At 39.7% G+C, this 20,643-nt stretch overlaps 1 protein-coding gene across 2 annotated transcripts in view; it reads right to left on the reverse strand.

Annotated features, from left to right (window-relative positions):
- Nucleotides 1-4,848: 4,848 nt before the first annotated feature.
- Nucleotides 4,849-20,643, reverse strand: part of LOC100668445 (mitotic spindle assembly checkpoint protein MAD2A-like) — a 113,166-nt gene continuing 97,371 nt past the window's right edge. For both annotated transcript variants that reach the window (XR_010322026.1, XM_064285400.1), the window contains 3 exons: nt 8,267-8,387; nt 7,147-7,250; nt 4,849-6,468 (listed from right to left, as the gene is read on the reverse strand). Coding sequence is in view for 1 of the 2 variants with exons in the window: in XM_064285400.1 (XP_064141470.1) it covers nt 6,296-6,468; nt 7,147-7,250; nt 8,267-8,387 (398 nt within the window). In the remaining variant the exon portion in view is untranslated. The remainder of the gene's footprint in view (nt 6,469-7,146; nt 7,251-8,266; nt 8,388-20,643) is intronic.

The following is a 20,643-nucleotide window of genomic DNA, read 5'->3' on the forward strand; positions in this document are numbered from 1 at the left end:
TCGTGAGGAAATGGCACAGACCAGGTGGCATTTCATTCCATCGTGTATAGGGTCACCATGAGTCGGAAGCAACGGCAGCTAACAACAAGAATCACAGTATCCACGCTTACACCTTAAGTCTTCAATTTTACAGGTATTACCAGTTAATGTTTTGCATGTGGCAGTTCTTCCAAACTCCTCATCAGCCCTGCTACCTTTTCTGCACATGTTCTAATAGTCAATGTTCTCTAAAAATGTAGGACCTCCTACAGTCAAATGCACAGACTAAAAAACCATATTAACATTACAAAATATAGGATAGCCAAGATTGTCCAAACAACTCCCAGCTATACGAAAAAGTAAGAGTCTGCTCTGTCTAAACATTGGTGTGTTGTAGTACTCAGTCTTCAGCATTTGTCTCTTTGCTGTCTTTTTCTGCAGGTGAGTTTAGGCTCTGATGATTCACAAATCTCTAGCTCCTCAGTTTTTGAACCCCAAACTCATTAAATATTCAACTGTCCATTTGACACACATCTCCTTTCAACTTCAATCAAAAATTTTATTCAAAAAAGAATACTTGTTTCTTCCCTCCAGTATGCCCATACCAAATGTTCTCTGTTGATGATACCACACACCATTCACCTGATTGCCACGCCAAAAATTTAGGTGGCATCTTTGATTCCTCTTTCTCATACCCACATCCCATCCATCAGTAAGGGCTATCAGCAACCTCTCCTAACCACCTCCACCATTACTACCCTCATCCAAACATTCACTGTCTCCCTCCTTGACGGCTTCAATAGCTTCCTAACTAGTCTCCATGCTTCCATAGTTGCCCACGCTTGGGGGGAGAGGAGGAAGTTGGTAATAGAGTAGAATGTGAGTGGGTCTGGAAGACAGGCTTACCTGATTTTGAATCCCAGCACCACCATTTATTTAAAGAAAGGCCTTGGTAAGTACCTTGAATTCTCTGAGCCTCCATTTCCTAGAAGGTGATTCAGTACTTTTAAAAAGTAACTCAAATTGTTCTTGTCAGAATTAAATAATTCACACAAAGTGCCTAGCAAATAATAGATGCTAAATGTGTTTTTTCCAATGTCTTCATATTTTTATAATTTTCAAATTATCTCTAATTTATAGAGTTCAATCTTATAATCAAAAAAGTAAAAAAAAAAAATTCATCTTAATATGAACATCACAGCATTAGTGGCATCCGGTGGGAAATATAAAAGTTACAATGTAGCATTACTACAGATATTCAGATTTTTCATGTTTAGTAATTACAATAAATTTTAGATATTAAGCAACCAAATGAAAACTAAAAAAATAACCAAACCCATTGCTATCGAGCCAATTTCGACTCACAGAGGCCCTACAAGACAGAGTAGAACTACCCCAGAGGATTTCCAAGGAGAACTTACTTGGTAGATTTGAACTGCCGACGTTTTGGTGAACAGCTGAACTTTTAACAACTACGACACCAGGGTTTCCAAATGAAAACTAAAGGTGAAGAAAAAAATGTCTATGAGGATATCTTATTGTGCCAATATTTTATGGGTGGTCTATATTCTAAAAATATATGGGAGGTTAATAAACATAAGAAACTTTAAAAAATAAACCAAACCCATTGCCATCTGGGTTCTGACTCATAGCGACTCTAGAGGGCAGGGTACAACTGCCCCATAGAGTTTCCAAGGAGCACCTGGTGGATTCAGACTTCTGGTTAGCAACCGTAGCTCTTAACCACTATGCCACCAGGGTTTCCATAAGAAACTCAGGTACACTCTAATAATAAAAAGAATAAACATTTGTCAAGCGTTCGACTTTAGTGAAAAGAAGATATAGACGTATATAGATATAGAGCAGTTACGCCGTGCTGAGTCTCTTTTTACACAATTGTATGGCATAGAATTCCCATTCTTTGCATTCTTACATACTGTGGACATGTTGTCAGGAGGGATAGACCCTGGAGAAGGACACCATGCATGGCAGAGTACAGGGTCAGCGGAAAAGAGGAAGACCCTTAAGGAGGTGGATTGACACAGTGGCTGCAACAATAAGCTCAAGCATAACAACGATTGTAAAGATGGCTCAGGACTGGGCAGTGTTTCATTCTGTCATTCATAGGGTCGCTATGAGTTGGAACCGACTTGTTGGCACCTAACAGCAACAACAACATGGCATAGCAGTCACTTCCCAAGTTTTCATATCAAAATTTACTATGGGGTGTCCTGGGCAACAAATACCTTGAAGAATTTTGTCCTTGATTTGTGCTTCAGAGAATATGGAATTAAGATAAAATAGGGAGACTTCCCATATGATTTCAGATGCTAAGGATGGAGATAACAAATGATATTGTTTTACATGTGAGCCTTAAATAAATGTCACAAAATGGAATCCTCAGAAGTAGGGAGGGGTTGTAATATTTGTGATCAAAGAAGAAACTATGATCTAGTACAGGCAAATGACAACCATTGGGCCAAATCCTGCCCATCACTTGGTTTTTTTGATTGGAATACAGCCAGGCTCATTTCTTTATGTATTGTCTACATGTGCTTTTGAGATACAACGGCAAACTTGACTAGGTGCGACAGAAACCAGATGCCTACATAGCCTGAACTATTTACTATCTTTATAGAAAAAGTCTGTCAACCCCTGATTTATCAGATTGCTTTCATGTTTCCCCTCCCTCATCTCCATGTATCATCCCCTGCCGAATGATATTTGGCTTGGTCATGAGTCTTGCTTTCATTAGCGGAATGTGGGAAAAACATCAGTGTGAAGGTTCTGAAGTCAAGCCTTAACAGTCTTACCTAGTCACTGCCCCTCTGATGGTAGAATGAGGTATGTGGAACACAACAACTTCAGCTAACCTGTAGACTTGTGAGAACAAGAGGTTATTGATACCGCATGGCTCTTTACTATGCAGCAAAAGCCACCTAATACGTGAGATTGTTATACCTTTGCTTGGACATTCCCACGAAGGCTTGTCTTCTCAGACTGAAGACACTAGGAGAAGGATCCTGGAGGCCAGGTGAAGCTCAGTCCCTTCTGGGCTCTATTTCAGACTTTGATGGGCTCAACCGGAACATGTTTTCATTCCTCTACCTATGGTAAGCAAAACTGAACCAGAGTCTAGGCCAGGTCTAGAGGCCCACCGGACTCTTGGAATCTTCATGTCTCTGTTTAAAATGGTGTAGAAACCTGTCACAAACCTTACAAGCTGTTTGCTTTAAATGTCTTCCCCTAAGGTACGCCTAAAGGGGTAGAAACAGGTTGGAACAAGTCCAACTGGAGTCATAGACCGAAGCTGTTTTCTAATCTCGCTTTAACAATAAAGCTCGTAGCTTGACTCCTATTCAATGCCAACATGTTTATTTCTTAACTGATACGTAGCCTGGTCTTTAGAACCCTACAACAGTAAACAGTGTCATGCAAATGTAAAATTGGAAAATTTAAATCTGTTAACAGTTATTAGCTGAGATGAAGTGACTGAAGTATATGTTGAACCTTTGAAAATGTGATTTCAGTTTTACATTCTTAATTCTCAAACTGGAAGACAAACAAAGCTTTCCATTGACATTGTTCTTGAATCCATCAAGCAAGGTCATTTGGGAAAGTTCTATTTATTACATAGAGATAGAGAATCCACAGTTGCTGTCACTGAGGACTCTAAAGCTGCCCTACTTCTCAGGTTTTCAGCCTTTGATTCCTTATGCGGTTAACATTCTTCCATTAAACCTTCCCTAAACTAGCTTTTATTTTCAAAACAAGAGCTTACCTGATGCAGAATTGGTACGACAGAGTTGCAGCTATAGACCACAGGACAGAAGCTCCTATCATTAAAACTATTTTCAATGAGAAACATTAAAATTCACAGCATTAATTTCTGGAGATGTCTCTTAAAGGAAAAAGAAGTCAGTGCTATACTAAATCACAAATTAAAACAAGATCATTTAATTCGCCAAATAAAGACATGAATGCCTGAAATTTTAGTGTAATCGGTAATATGTGAGCTCTTTTGGGGAAGAACCACATCTTATTTACCATTTCCATTGTTTACTACATAGGCATTCAATGCTTCTTGAAGGCTAAACAGTCCTTGCTTTCTTTAAAGATTTTCAAACATATTTCCTAAAAATACAACCAGAATTTTCATTTCTCCTTATCTATTCCAAGGTTCTATTTCTGCTTTCCTTCTCAACCTATATTTCAAATGTTAGAGGTTATGAACTATCCAAGAATTCAAAGAAATGCTTTAATTTTAATAGTGTCCAGTTTGTGTTACACTGTATGTTGTTTGGATACCTAGAGACCTTTCATGATACCTAATTCAAAATCACTTCCATTTCTGCACTGTTACTTTTCTCATTGAAGAAAAGACTTGTGGATAACCCTTTCTAGCCACCTGGGCCTCATTTAGGTAGCTTCAACAGCTCCTTAGGGTATGGGGTTCCTTAACAGCATTCACTATAACCACCATCAAAGAGTAGCATCTATTTGCCAAGCACTGAGATGAAGGAATATAAAACAATGCACTTCGTTTTTAAAAAGTATACAATTGGGTCAAAAAGATATGATTCATCAAGTGAAGTGATGAAGACAAAGAAATACATAATAAATGACATGTGTGGCTACTTTATGGTCCTCTGCAATATATTTTCCTTTGCCTACTAAGGTTTTAAGCTTCAGAAAGGCCAGAACGTTGTTTCATTCATCCTGATACTTTCAACATAGTATTTTTGCACATTAATAGATGCTCAACATGTAATTTTTGAATAAATGAATACAGGCTACGTGTATTCACTTAGAAGTGAAAGTTAAATGAGAACAGTGTCCAATGGACATTGTAGCTACGTAATAAATTTACTTACTATAAAAGAGATGAGATTAAGAAGAGATTATAAAAGATTTCTTTGAAGTTTGCAATAAATTGACCTTGGAAAAATAGGTGAGAACTAGATAGAACACATGATAGTATTAATGCAGGCACAGGGATAAGCAAGCTGTATAAGTATATAAAGATAACGAAGCTGAGAGTAAAAAAAAGGCCGTATTAAGGATATAGTGAGAAATCTTTCACATAAGTCCAGAAGGTAAGGCTAAGAGTGTAGAAAGGCACTTTGTTGTTATTGTTAGTTGCCCTCGAGTTGATTTTACCTCATGGCAACCCATCGTGCACACAGTAGAACCGTTCCATATTTTTCAAGGCTCTGAAATTTTCAAAGCAGATTGCCAGGCCTTAGTTATCAGTTGCCTGTAGGTGAGTTTGAACCACCAAACTTTTCGTTACTAGTCCAGTGCTTAATTTTTTGCACCACCCAGGAACTCCTAAAGGTACTACAATCCAACATTTGCTAAACTGAACTAATTCCAAAAGGCATATCTCTTGTTATACAATCAATGTTTATTTTAAGTCGATTATTATGAGATTAAAGTGGTATAACCAAACACAATAGATTCAAGGTACCTCAAGATTTCCTCGTCTTTGTATGCTTTGGACCTATAGCCTAGGTGACACAAAAAAATCATTTCCAATACTAAACCCATTCTAGCTACCATTTAACACCAGTATCAAAACATTTTAAGGCAAATTTAAAACACACAAATTTAACTTTATTTCACCATTGTCATTAAAAGCTTGATTTTATCAAACATAAAAGGACATTTTCAAAGAGTTCTCTATCACAGGAAATTAAACAGTAGAAACATTCAAAACTTCCTAGGTAAAGTTATATAAAGTCAAATAATTGGAAATTTTTTCAACACGGGAACTCTAGATCTGAAAAAATGCTGGACAGACCTCAATATTTCTTGACTTATGGATTATATTAGTTATTTTCAGGATCTAAACAAAGATTCTGAATATTCAGGTTTCTTTTGCTGTAATTTACAATTAAATATCACCCTACCTATATTCTGACTCAAGCTACTTGACCAAAATGTCTGATTTAGGAACTTATTTAGCTTTATAGTTAAAGTTTTTCCAACTACTGTTGCCACCTTCAAAAGAACTGACATTAGAACACTGATTCCCTTTTGGACAACGTGCAATATGCTTTTGTGCTCATCTATTTTTATTTAGCCAAATACATTAATGGGGGATAAAGCCATCATCTCCTCAAATTCATGATGTCAACTCCTTGGAACATTAAACAGGTACAAAAAATGGATGATGCACACTTCAGTAGGGTATAATGTTGTTTCCCCACCTAAAAATTCACCAGCAAAACAAAACATATCAACTTGTAGTTGACTTCCTTTCAGGAAAACACATTTGAGAATTGCAAGTACATTACTTTTCTCAGCTCATCCCTCAGTCATTGACAGGAGTTTTGTAGGCCATCATGCTATTCACTTTGTGGATTGTAGTAGTGAATGAACGAAGACAGACTTCCTCAGAACTGATAATGAACTGTGGTCCTGATTCTTCCCATTTCTCATGTACAACCAAATCTTTATCTGTGTAAATCAGCAGATCAAATGAACCTAAATTGGGGATAAAAATACATTAAAGTACACCATGTTTTCAAATGTAAAACAACCTTCCCTGTCTCTCTCACCTTTTGAACCACCCATAGCGTTCAGACAGGATAGCTTGGCCTCTAATCATTAGATAGTATCTTTTCCTCAATGAAAATAAATTTTAATACAGAAAATACTGCAACCTCCTATCATATCTTACGAAAACTATAGGACTTTTTTTTTTTTTAAACAGAAAATCATCAAAAATATTATAAGTATATCATCACATGGGAAAAAAAGGAATGTAATCAATGTAATCCATAGGAGAGCTAACATCTTGATTTGTTCACTGTTATGTTTCAGTACTCAGACCACTGCCTGGCATATAATAGGCATTCAGTAAATACCTGAAAATGAAAGAATAACTAAGTTTGAAGAGCAAAACACAATTTTACTGCTAAAATCTTAACACACAGAAAATAGCAAAGGGAATTACACCAGAACGGGTATTGTAAAAGTTTTCATTTTTTTTCCCTGCAATACCCCAATCTTTACTTTTTGCTTTACAATGCTTTGCCCCCTGTTTATATCACATGATACTGACAATTAACAAAAAACTGAATAAAGGGTGATTCTTGAACAGTAGTTTAGCCTTTTCCCCATTACAACTTTAAATGAATGAGAAGCTGTGTAAATACTCACAGGAAACTTCCAACAGCGGCAGAAATGTTACTGTAGCCGTGATCTGTCTGATCACTGAACGGATCTCATCTTGGACAGTTTTCTGAGACTTTCCTCTGGCTGCACTAGGAAGAAACCAAATCAATTCACGCATTTCAGGTTTCAAGAGGTTATTTAAAACTTCTCAGTAACCAAGAGTATTTACCTGCTTAAGTGCTTCTGAAATCAAATGCGTAACGCAATAAGAAGAGTTTAAAAAATAATGAATAAAAGTATCTTAGGACCTACAGCCTAGAAGACATAATTTTAATATCCTTATTTATTTCATTTATCCTTTCAGTCATCTATTAAGATCAGCATCATATCATTTATTATCACATGACTAGAAAATTTGCCAACCTCTTTAAGTTAGGAAAACTTCAGCATCTCTTAAAATAACAGGAAGGATCAAAAATATTTAATCAGCAATATCATTTTGGATTTTAGAAATGCCTAAAGTCTAACTCCCAAGTGCCTCAAATAAAACGTTAAAGTTGTATGTCAAATTATTTTTATCATCTAAAAATTTCCTGAACAAACTAAAGGCTTCAGGAGCAAAGTACATTTCATTATGAGACATAACTACGGTTAAGAGTTGGCAGATAAGCACGTCCCGGACAATGCTAAAGATCACCAGAGAATGATCGGCATTTCTATCCAGGAGGCTGGAGCCCTCAGTCACTTATGACGTTTAGGTCATGAACATGTCTTACCAAGTTCATGACATTAAAGGAAATAAAGCAGAGTCACATCTTTAGTTGGGGAAGAGTCTAAGAAAACCCCTTAGATATAAGTACATTCCTGAAATCCCATCTAGTGGGTCTTGTAGAGTTCTGAATACAGCACCATAAACATTAAAATTTAGAACTCGATGCTATAAACTAAGGGCATTAGCTTAGAGAATACCATCTACACAAATCCATGATGCGCTCAACTGAGCACAATTCTTTTCCACAGGAGATTGAAGATTAAATTAAACTGACAGAAACACTTTATGCCATTTACTTTACGTGAAACTAGTTCAATACATTTAGAACTCATTTCGTAATGAAAACAAGTTTTTGGAAAAGGCTTATCAGAGCAAAAATCATTTCTTACTTACCTGTCATCTTTTGCAGTCTTGTCACCCTCAATATCAAACTGCCAGCGTTCAAGGACCTCACTGCTTTCAATATTTGAGATGACTACCACCAGTTTCTGAGCAGAACATTTGTATAACCATTCTGTAACACATAACAAGGCATCTTTTTTGGTCCACTGCATTGCAAAGCAACTCTTACCTTCTCAGGTCTCTCGTCCTATCCTCGGCCAATTCCTGCCACTGCTATTTTGTACCCCTTCCCTCCTGCTCAGAAAACTTATCACATCAATAATCCAGCTCCTCTTTTCAAATTCTCAGGATTTCTACAAAGTACAGTACTCGCTGCTGAGGATACAGTGAGCAAGAGATATTTTCAGCCACAACCAAGGTAGGAGCGTAGGAGATGGGAACTGATTTAATCACCACACCAACAAATGTGAAATTACAACTGCAGTGACTGCTGTGAAGGATAAATGGTACAATGAAGAGCATTTAAATAGGAAAAACTGCCCCAATCAGGGAGGACAGGGAAGGCTTCAGCTCAGCTCTGAGGGTGAAACAGTATTAAATATGCAAAAGGAAAGGGAAGAAGGTAAAGGCCTTAAGTACTTGAGGGTGACAGCACGTGACTATAGGACTGAAAGAAAGCCAGTACAACTGCAGGAAAGATAAACAGGAGCCAGACCATAAAAGGCCAGGTGGGCCAAATGAAATTGTATCTCAAGAACCAGGGAAGTCATCACTGTGTTTGAAATAGGACGTGATATAATCAGATTTACATTTCAAAACTATCACTTTGAAAATGGGTTACAGGGGATCTAGACATTAGTGTAGATCCCTTACTCCCTTACCAAAAGGTTGTTTAACAAAGGGTTGGCAGTTCAAATTCAGCAGCTGTTCCTTGGAAACCTATGGGGCAGTTCTAGTCTGTCCTATAGGGTCAGTATGAGTTGGAATCGATGCAACGGCAACGGGTTTGGATTTTTCGTTGTTAGACACTAATCAGTTCATTTAGTAGTTTAAGCAAGATGAGATCATTAAAGCATGTAGGAGGATATATTGGTAGAAATGGAGAAGTAGACAGATTCAAGGGATTTCATGGTGAAATTTTTCAAAACTTACTGGATTAGCTATGGGGGTAAGGAAGAGAAACAAGTCAGGAATACCTCCCAAATTTCTGGCTTGTATCGCAGGTTGGATGGTTGATCCATTCAGTGCTAGGAAAGTGAATTGAAAGTGGAGCACTTTTGCACAGAATCTTAAATTTAGTTTTCAATATGATGAGTCGGAAGTATCTCTGGGGTAGTTACGTAGGAAAGCCATTGGGTATATAGGTTTGGAGTTAGGAGAGATTTGGGTTAGATATAAAGAGTCAACTACACAAAGTTTATCAGAACATGTCAGAGATCATCTAGAGAGATTATAAAGTGAGAGGAGGGCCTCAGATTGAGCTCTGAGGTAACCTTGAAAACTGATATAGCATATACAGGAGACAGGAAAGTTTTCTGTCAAGAAACAGAAAATCATTTAGTCATCAGTAAATATTTCAAATTATGTGGGCCTCCTAGGTGTCTGTTCTGTTTGCAAGCAGTACAAAAACAGACCACCAGCTGGACTCCTGGCATATATCAACAACTTGCTATCAAAGGTTTAGCTTTTAAAAGGAGAGTGGGTGGTCATTTGAAGGGGATTTCGGGTAGGCAGCAATTTTTCTTCTTTGAAAATTGGAGACGTAATGTCATTGGGAAGAATCCCAGTCAAAACAGAAATGAAAAATAGGACAAAAGTAGTGTAAAATCCCTGAGGACACTAAAAGCAACGGGATTCAAAACAGATAAACAATTTGCCTCAAAGAATAATTCCTCAATTTTAATAAAAATAAAAGAGGGAACAAGCTAAATAGGAAGTCCAGATACATCTGAGGTGGAATTTCATTTGAGTGGTCTCGAAAGCGATAAACGAATGAACCAGCGGCTCAGGCAATGCTTGCTTCGCCACCAAATTGAGATGAAGACACAGATCTATACATACAGATCTATGGAGGTTCTAGGCCAATTCACCTGGGTGTAGCCCTATGAACGGCAATAGGAGATTTAGCCCTAACACTCTGATCCGTAACTTTGGATGCAACTTTGGGAGAGGGAGGTTACTCCTAATGACATGCTTCCTGCTTGCACCTGAGACTGATATCTACTACCACACCCCCAACAGTCACCCAATCTTGCTATTCTGATAGCACTGACCTACTAAAGCATTTAACTTCTTTGAGGCTGAGAAACTCTGTACTCCTATCTTCCTTTCCTTGTCTTTTCACCATTGCTTGAGATCCTTCCATGCAGACCTGCACAAGTATCTAGGGATTTTACTCATGTAGATATTAAAAAAAAAAAAAATTTTTTTTTTTTTTTAATATCTACATGAGTGGCAGGGAAATGTTACTAGCTTATCTAGAGGATAATGTAGCTTCATAGCGCTATCAAGCTAACGAAGGTCAGACGGCCATTATCAGAACGGCATATTAAAACAGAAAAGGTAAAAAATAAAATAAAAACTAAAAAATGAAGCTACAACTGAACATGAAAAAATTCTGAAACAACAATACAAAAAACAATTTTTGAATTTAAAAATTCAAAAGAAAAAGGATGGCCACTGCTAAAAGACAAACTAGTATTTTGGCAGAAACATAAGTTGAAACACGAAAGGGAAACTATCAGAAATTCTAGAAGGAAAAAAATACATGGAGAACAGTACTGGTGCGATAGGTAATAAAGCAATTTCTTGAGCGAAAGAGAAAATTAAGGTTTCAGGTAAAAGAGACACACTCACAGGCAGATTAAAAAGAAAGATATAGGGAAAAACCTAAAAAAATGGGTGTTCTCTTACTTAGGATTTTTTTTTTTTTTTAAGTTTAGTCCCAGAAACCCAAGTTGAGTATGCAGGTTTAATACAATTTTCTTTTCCTTGATGTTTCTCTAACGCTAACTTTAAAATCTCAGCGGCTACAGAGAAAGCATCATGTTAGGAATGTACAGTCGTCGTTTTCTCAAACACTATCATAATTATGTTAAGTTCTAACTTGTACCATTTGTCCATATGAACTTTTGAATTACAGCAAAAATCATTCTAAGGGAGTTGATGGAGACATTTATCAAGCCATATCATATTCCTAACATCAAAATACTCAGCCACCTCAGAATGTGGTGGAAAAGGATTTAATTTATACACTCTGTGCTTCCTCCCAATTGAAAACCACTGTATATTTCAGAAGGCAGTGTATTTCACACTTCTATACAGGAAGCTGAAAAACGACCAAGATGACAGGCAATGTGGATACAAAAATGGCTGCAAAACTCAAAGTGCTTTCAATTATTAAATACCTTTTAGTTGATCCACCACATTATTTAGGTATTTGATGAGTTCAGGATCAGCAGTCACAAGCAAGGTGAGTCCATATGTTTGCACTCAGGTAAAGGTTTCAGATGGATATATGCCATGATGATATAAAATGCTGTTAATGCCAAACGCGGAAAGCAAAAGAAACGTTAAAGTCATTATCATTTGTAGTTACAGAAAATAAACCATATTTAGATGTGGCTATGTGGTTATGGTTTCATTAATGGTGTAAAACTGTAAATGCTGAAACACAGGTTCGCTTGTCTTACTCAAGGCAGAGTATGTCTGTACAAAGTGGCATTAAATGTCCATAAAATCTTGCTTCTGGGTAAAAGAAAGCAATATATGCGTTCACGTGGCAATAAAGGACAAATTAAACGCCAAAATGCATTAACCCACCACTGCCACATTTCGTCTCATTGTAATCCAAGACTAAATTCAGATTACATGGTTATAAGCCACAAAACAGGCTTGGACCGACTGGTCAACTGCTCGAGACAAGCTTCTCTTTTTCCTCCTTTTCTCCCCTCATATCCTGCCAGGCTCTGGTAGAAGTCGTGTACACAGCTGGCCTGGTCCGGGACAATGCTATCCAAACAAAGTCTCATGAACTGTGCCCTGCGTCAGAACCAACGCCGGGCAGGGGCTCGGTCAAAACACACACTGGGTCTCCGCTCAGTCGTACCAGGTCTCAGGGGGCTGCGGAGTCCGACCAAAGAGCCGCTCCAGGTGAAGCCGCTGCACCGCGAAGCGGCCGCTGCACCGCGAAGCGGCCCCAGCAGCGCCCAGCCTTCTCCTCCACCATTAGCAACGCGTCCGGGGCTAGGCGCCGGCATCCGCCTCTCCGCCGATTCCACGGGGCAGGCAGACCGCGCGGGGCTGCGAGGGCTCGGATTCAGGGCCGCTCCGGCCCATCCCGGCTCCCCGCCTCCGAGGCCGAGCCGGGGGCCTACGGAACGGCCTGGGCTTGGTTCTCCCCAACCTTGGCCCGCACCAAGAGGACTTAGAGAAGAACTCGGCCACGATTTAGGCGCTTTCGCGGAGGGTAACACCCTGCTCCTGGGTGAGCTGCAACGCCATGGCTCGGCCCACAGACGAAGGCGCGCCTTACACCGGGCAAACACCGACTGCCGCGGATCCCGCAGCGCTTCCCCGCCACTCGTTTCAAACGTTACGCGCAGCCCGCCGTCTTGCCCTTCGCGCAGGCGCGATGAATCGCCTGGTCCCGCCCACGCAGCGGCGCCCTGGCCTTCCTCTCCGCCCTCCCTCCCTCGCCTTGTCCAGAGCTGGCTAAATGCGCAGGCGCGGTCCGGAGACCTGGTCTTGTTGCTGGGGTTTCAGTTATGTGTGTGGGTTTTTGCTCCTTGGCTGATAGATTCTCCTCGTGATCAACTCGATGGGGCAGAGTGGAGAAGATGGGCAATTCCTATTTTTGCGTCCGCTTACTACGCCTATGGACTGAGCGAGCAAGGAGCACAATTTTGAGTTTTAAAGGTATTTTCAAACTAATGTAAACTGCCTACCAGCTGCACCTAAAGTGGCCCCATAGATCTTCATACTTTTTCATGTTGCCCAGTAGCAGATGCATGGTGGAAATTTATCCAAAAGCAAGTGCACGCCGAGCAGCCAAGCCACTGCCTTCTAGAGCCTGGTGCCCATGTTGTTAGGGTGCCTTTCAGTTGGTTCAGACTCATAGTGACCCTGTGCATGACAGAAGGAAACACTGGCAGATCTTGTGCTATCCCCACGATTGTTGCTATATTTGAGCCCATTATTGAAGCCACTGTGTCAATCCATCTTGTTAGGGTTCTTCCTCTTCTTCCCTAACCCTGTACTTTACTAATTCCAATATCCTTCTCCAGGGACTGGTCCCTCCTGACAGCATGTCCAAAATCCTTAAGACAAGTCTCACCATCCTCGTTTGGAAGGGGCACTCTGGATATGTTCTTCCAAGACAGATTTGTTCATACTTTTCGTAGTCCGTGGTATATTCAATATTCTTCACCAACACTTTAACTTAAATGCAGCAATTTGGGGGTCTTCCTTAGTCATTGTACAGTTTTCGTATGCATTTTAGGCAATTGAAAATACTATGGCTTGGGTCAGCTGCACCTTGGTCTCTGCAACGTTTCCTGAATAAACAATGCTTGGAAGGCCAGCATAGCAGGGGTGGGGGTTTGGGGACTATGATTTCAGGGGACATCTAAGTCAATTGGCATAATAAAATCTGTTAAGAAAACATTTGGCATCCCACTTTGGAGAGTGGTGTCTGGCGTCTGAAATGCTAGCAAGCAGCCATCCAAGATGCAACAGTTGGTCTCAACTCACCTGGAATAAAGGAGAATGAAGACAACCAAAGACATAAGGTAATTATGAGCCCAAGGGACAGAAAGGGCCTGATAAAACAGAGACTGCATCAGCCTGAGACCAGAAGGACTAGATGGTACCCAGCTACAACTGATGACTGCCTTGACAGGGAACACAACAGAGAACCCCTTAGGGAGCAGCAGAGCAGGGGGATACAGACCCCAAATTCTTATAGAAAGACCAGACTGAATGGTCTGACTGGCACGAGAAGGACCCCAGAGGTCATGATCCCCAGACCACCTGTTACCCCAGGATAGGAAACTTTCCCAAAGCCAACTCTTTAGTTAGGGTTTGGACTGGACTATTTTTTTATGGGATAGAAAATGATACTGTTGATGAGTGAGCATCTTGGATCAAGTAGACACATGAGACTATGTGGGTGGTTCCTGTCTGGAGGGTAGATGAGAGGGCAGAGGGTATCAGAAGCTGGGGGAATGGACAGGAAACAGACAGCGGAGGGAGGGAGTGTGCTGCCTAATTAGAGGGAGAACAACTAGGAGTATATAGCAAGGTGTATAAGTTTTTGTATGAGAGACTGACTTGGTTGGTAAACTCTCACTGAAAGCACAATAAAAAAAAAAGTGGTATCTTTGCTTTTTAACACTTTAAAGAGATCTTTTGCAGCAGATTTGCCCAATACAGTACAGCATTTATTTCTCGATCGCTAAATCTGCTATCAAGTTTTTTTCCCCAAAGAAATTGGATTAGGAATTGAAAGAATGAACCCAAATCCACTTTTGTCTTTCATGTCCATATCCGTCTTGAGCTCAGGGCCCCATCAAAAGCAGCGGAGCAGAGCCTGGGGTGGCAGGGGCTGTGTCTCACTGGGCAAAATGTACTTGGTTCACCCTCCCGTCCTTTGGTGGTTTGTCAGAACTAAGGTCACATCACCAAAAAGACCCTTCAACACTGAAGGTGAATTTGACTCACAAATTCAATAGTTAGGGTGGGAGCCCTGGTGGTACAGTGGTTCAGAGCTCTGCTGCTAACCAAAATGTCAGCAACTCAAATACACAGGCTGCTCCTTGGAGAAAATCTATGGGATAGTTCTGGTTTGTCCTGTAGGGTCACTATGAGTTGGAATCGACCTGATGACAACAGTTTTCTTTTTTGTTTTTTTTTATGTTACAGTGAGGAGTATTAAGGAGACATCGGACATTTTAAGTTTGTCATTAAGAAGGAAATTATTTGTAAAATGAAGTCTGAAAGACTATCCATCAGACATGCTATGTTATTTAATTATGTGAGAAATGCCTGAGTGTGTGTATTAGATTTTTTATCGATACATAACAAATGAGCATAATTTCAACGGCTTAAAACAATACCGATTTATTATCTCAGTTTCCTCACTCAGAAGGCGTGGCGTAGCTGCTTTCTCTGCTTAGAGTCTCACAAGGCTGAAATCAAGGTGTCTGCTGATTAGGTTTCATCTGACATATGGAGTTCTCTTCCACGTTTTCTGGTTGTTGGCAGAATTAATTTCCCTTCCCTTGTACAACTGAGGTCCCTCTTGTCTTGCTAATTGTTTGCTGGAGGCCACCCTTCCATAGGCCTTCTCACTTCCAAGTTCTGTGACTTCAGGAAAGTCCTGGAGTTTTAAGGACTCAAGTCAGATCAGGGCTGGCTTTTAGATCAGATCCATTCACATAATCTCCCTTTTGACCTAATCTTGAAAGTGATAAAAACCCCTTTAAAGTGATATCCCCTCAGAATCACAGGTTCTGCCCCAGTGCTGTCAGTGTACGGATTGTTTCTACAGGGTGTGCTCTTGTGGGAGAGAAGGGCAGGAATTTTGGGAGCCTTTCACACAGTGAAATAGCGTATTTCAATCAGTTTGAAGAGCAAACTACGAGTAGAATGGATAATAGGCTGAGTTGACCCAGTAAAATCTTACATCATTTAGTCTCTTTTGAGTTTTTTAATCACCAGTTTTGATGTGAAGAACAGTGATGTCAGGGGAAGTGAGTAAGAGGCAAGGAAGCTGGATGTCCTTCACCCCTTCCACTGGGAGCTCCGTTTACAAAACCTGACTCCTAGCCACCCTATAGGACTGAGTAGAACTGCCCCATAGAGTTTCCAAGGAGCACCTGGTGGATTCAAACTGCCGACATTTTGGTTAGCAGTGGTTAGCACTTAACCACTAGGCAACCAGGGTTTCCAGGGAGTTCAGTTGGGGCCCGCATTCTGACATCATGATGGTAAGGCTTGGTGCCCACCTTTCCCCATAGAAAAATTGCCTGTTTCGAAGGAACTAACTTTATGTTAAAACTCAGCACTTCAGGAAAGACTTCTTTGTGTTTCATGATAGTATGATTTTTAAATTATCAGAAAATGCAAATAATTGTTAGTATAACTTGGAGATTTTAGAAATTAACAGAATTTTCAGGCATTAAGCACAGGGTCACTATGAGTTGGAATTGACTCGAAGGCAGTGGGTTTGGCTTTTGTTTGTTTGTTTGTTTCCGTGCCTGGAGGAAGTGTTTATTGAATATTTTCTTTGTACTCTAGGAGAAGATATAAGTAAAAAATAACGCAAAAAAGCGATAGTCTACCTTTTGAGAAGTTTGTAGTCTTGTTTTATTTCAATATACATGCAAGAAAAAAAACAAAGAACAACGGAATTTTTGCCACTTAGGCTTTTTGAGCCTTCTGCCTACCTCCACAGCCTCCTTTCAGATTACTTTCCTAACCTCTCTGCTTCATTATTCTTTCAGAATAAGGGCTTTTCATCATGTCTAGAAATTTCTTTTTGATGGTCGGATTCCTAATTATACTCACACCCCTTCTTAACGTAAATGTTACTATTAGAAAAACTTTCTTTGACTCCTCAGACTGTATGAAGTCCTCTCTTTATGTATTCTCATAGCATCTTATATTACTTGCTTCATCAGGATTTGTGTTATATATTCCCTATTTTTGTGTAGGATCCACGGTGGCATTTAGTGGGTGCTCCACATATATGTGTTGCATAGATGAATGTCTGAATATTTGCCTCATGGTAGCTTCATGGTAGAACCTAATACATTTCCTAGTGGGAGAGTATGTTGGGTGGATGAGGTTATGTCACTTTTAGCGAGCTTTGAATGCTCATCTGAGTTGATTGAGCTGGAGGCACCAGAGATTTCTAGGGTCCTAGAGGTGGCAGAATTCTCACCTTCCATACAGGAGACACAGGTTCAATTCCTTGTCAGTGCACCTCACGTGTAGACACCACCATCTGTCAGCGGAGGCTTGTGTGTTGCTGTGATGCTGAACAGGTTTCAGTAGCACTTTCCAGACCAAGACAGACCAGGAAGAAAGGCCTTTGTTCCATTGTGCCTGGGGTCACCATGAGTTAGAGGCTGACTGGATTGCCACCAAGCACCACAGGATTGAGACCAGGAAAGTGACATTTTTTCAAGTCCAGTTCAATAATGTTGGTAGAAAGGATTGTGCACAGGACAGCCTAGAATGGTTGTTCTCAAAATTAAGTAGAAGAATCCCCTGGGTATCTTGCTAAATATGCAAATTCCTGGCTTATATTCCCTTCTCGTCCAGTTTGATTCAGTCCAGTAGACTAGCCACTAGCCACATGTGGGTCTTGAGCCCTTGAAATGTGCTTGTCTGAACTGGGATGTGCTCCTAGTGTAAAATACGTCCATAACATTTCAAAGACATACAGAAAAAAGAATACAAAGTATCATGTATTCCTATGTTTTTTAATGGATTATATATGTTGGTGGCGTAGTAGTTGAGTGCTAAGGTTGTTAGCCAAAAGGTCGGCAATTCGAATCCACCAGGTGCTCCTTGGAAACTCTGTGGGGCAGTTCTACTGTGTCCCATAGGGTCACTATTAGTCGGATTCGACTTGATGGCACTGGGTTTGTTTGGTTTGTATGTATATTGAAATGAATCTCTGACATAAATTGGATTAAATAAAATGTGTTATTAAAATTAATCTGTTTTCCTTTAAATCTTTAACGTGACTTCAGGGACATTTAAAATTATACATGCCACTCGTGTTATGTTTCTGCTGAACAGTGGTATTCTACAGGATGGAGCTTAGGAGGTAGCATGTTTAACCAGCATCCCAACTGATGCAAATTCTCAGAGCACTCTTTGAAAAGCAATAGACTATGATGGCTATTTTCACAATGCAGGGCTAGGAAGTTGAGCATCTCGACTAGGTGGATGCCAGAAAGGCTAAATAAGAAGTGATATATCAGAGAAACGCATTTTGAAACAAGAGTTGATGACAGATATGAATGCAAAATGAAATAGTAATGCAGATAAACCCAAGGTGCCGAGTGTGCAATAGGAGATAGTATTGGTCAAAGCCTGAGCAAGTTAGAAACAGCTGCCCAAACTCTGAGCCCGTACTACTTCTAAGCCATCACCCCAGTAACAGGATGGTAGAGGCTTGGGAGGTGCTTCTTCTCCATTAACTTTTGGATGCTCAGTTTGGCCTTGACCCCAACTTAACCAAAGCATGCAGACTTATCTTTACAGAATGTTTTTAAAAAATTGTTTTCAGTTACTTGAGTTTATTTTTATTCAGTTCAGTAAAATTTTTCCAATGAGTGTTGTTGAGGGTGGTGGCTGTTTGGACAGGGTGATGTATAAATTAAGATTTTTTTTCTGAAGAAAATTCAAACACAACATATAACAAAACGAACTCATTCATAAAAAAAGATAACTACAAAAAAGTGTGTCATAAATAGGCCTATTTTCATATTAAAGAAAAAAAAACCTACTGGCATTGAGTAGGTTCTGACTCATAGCAACCCTAAAGGACAGAGTAGAACTGTCCCATAGGATTTCCAAGGCTGTAATGTTTACAGAAGCTGACAACCACATCTTTCTCCTGCAGGGTGGCTGGTGGGTTCAAACTGCCGATTTTTTGGTTAGCACGCAAACAATATTCCATATTAAAAAACAAAAAACTCCATACCCGTTGCAGTCGAGTGGATTCTGACTCATAGTGACCTTGTAAGACAGAGTAGAACTGCCCCATAGGGTTTCCACCGAGCGCCTGGTGGATTCCAACTGCCGACTTTTTTTGTTAGCAGCCATAGCTGTTAATCACCACGCCACCAGCGTGTGCATATTCTGTGAAAGAGTGTTAAAAACATAGATATACTCATAAAAATTTGGAAAAAATCAACTGGAATTTAAAAAAAAAAAAAAAAAACCTTAATTAATGACCTTGTTGAACTATCTTATAGATGAGAAAACCAAGGTTCAGGGAGGATATATAGTTTGTCTAAGGTGTTCACCATCTAGTCAGTGAAAGACAGAATAGTAGGATCGAGGGTCCTAACTTCGTCTCCTTTTTAGATTAGGTCTATTTGAAACCATGCTAAATGATGCTCTTGTTTTTTTTAAAGTTTACGTTGGAAAAAAAAAAACTGATTTTATGTTCGTACAAAAATAGTTCCTAGAGCCGAAAGATGGCACTGTTGACATGTGAAATAATGCCTTTAAAAAGATTCAGTCAAGGTGTCTCTGTTTTAAAAAAAAAAAAAAAATCCAGGTAAAAAGTTGTTTCATTTAAACCTTTAAAACAGGGCTATGCAAAGTAAGTCCTATGAGCCAACTCTGCTGGCCTCTTTGCCTCACAAGATAAGAATTTTTTTTTTTTTAAGGGTTGTAAAACAAACAAACAAAAAAACCCTGAAGAACATCGACAGAGATCTATATGGCCTGCAAAGCATAATTTGTGTTTCATCTGGCTCTTTTCAAAAAAGTTTGCCACGCCTGATCTAAAACACTTGTAATGAAGGAAAAATGAACTTAGTAGTTTCAAAGGTATTCATATATATGGAATACTTCAGAATGGATTGTTGAATGACAGTATAGAGCTGTTATCCTTCTTTTGAAGGTCCTGGTGGTACAGGAGCCCTGGTGGCCCAGTGGTTAAGTGCTAGGCTGTTCACCAAAAGGCTGGTGGTTTGAGCATAGGAGCTGCTCTATGGGAGGAGGATGTGGCGATCTGCTTCCGTAGAGATTACTACTGTTATCACAAATCACGGGTTCAAGTCGCCTGTGGCGAAGTTAATGTTGAGACAGGAAGAGGTAAGCAGTAAGAGAGGGCTTTATTGAATACCGGTATTCAAGAGACGGGGAGGTTAAGTTTTTTTCAAATTTTGTCTATCTAAAGGGTTGATAGGAGGGTTTTATATGGGGAAGATCAGGGTTACCTAATGTTTTGAGCACATAGTCTACAGATGGTCTTATACATCAGAAAACAACTAAAAAAAAAAAAAAAAAACTTAAACTAAAGATATGTATGTCAGACATCTGGGCTCTAATCCGTATATTTGTAACAGGCTGAAAAACCTCACAAAAGAATCTCTCGGCTAGTGGAACTGTTTTGTCAAGTCTACTGTAGTTGAGATGGGGAGTAAGTTTTTTTTTTTTTTTTTCTTTTTTACTGTAGCTGAGATAGGGAGTAAGAAAGTTGTAGATTAAAAATGCCAGACAGCCTTCTTGTTGGTTTGTAGACTGAAGGCCATTTCTCAAGAGAAGAAAAAAGAAAGGAGAGACCAAGGCCACAGGAGCTAAGATAGCTCTGTACCCCTTTGTAAGAGACCAGTGTAGCTGGTGTAATAAAAAAAATGTTTAGGGATTACTTAGAGCATCATGTCATGTCATCTCAA

This window comes from Loxodonta africana, chromosome 5 (assembly GCF_030014295.1).
Source record: "Loxodonta africana isolate mLoxAfr1 chromosome 5, mLoxAfr1.hap2, whole genome shotgun sequence".
NCBI lineage: Eukaryota > Metazoa > Chordata > Mammalia > Proboscidea > Elephantidae > Loxodonta > Loxodonta africana.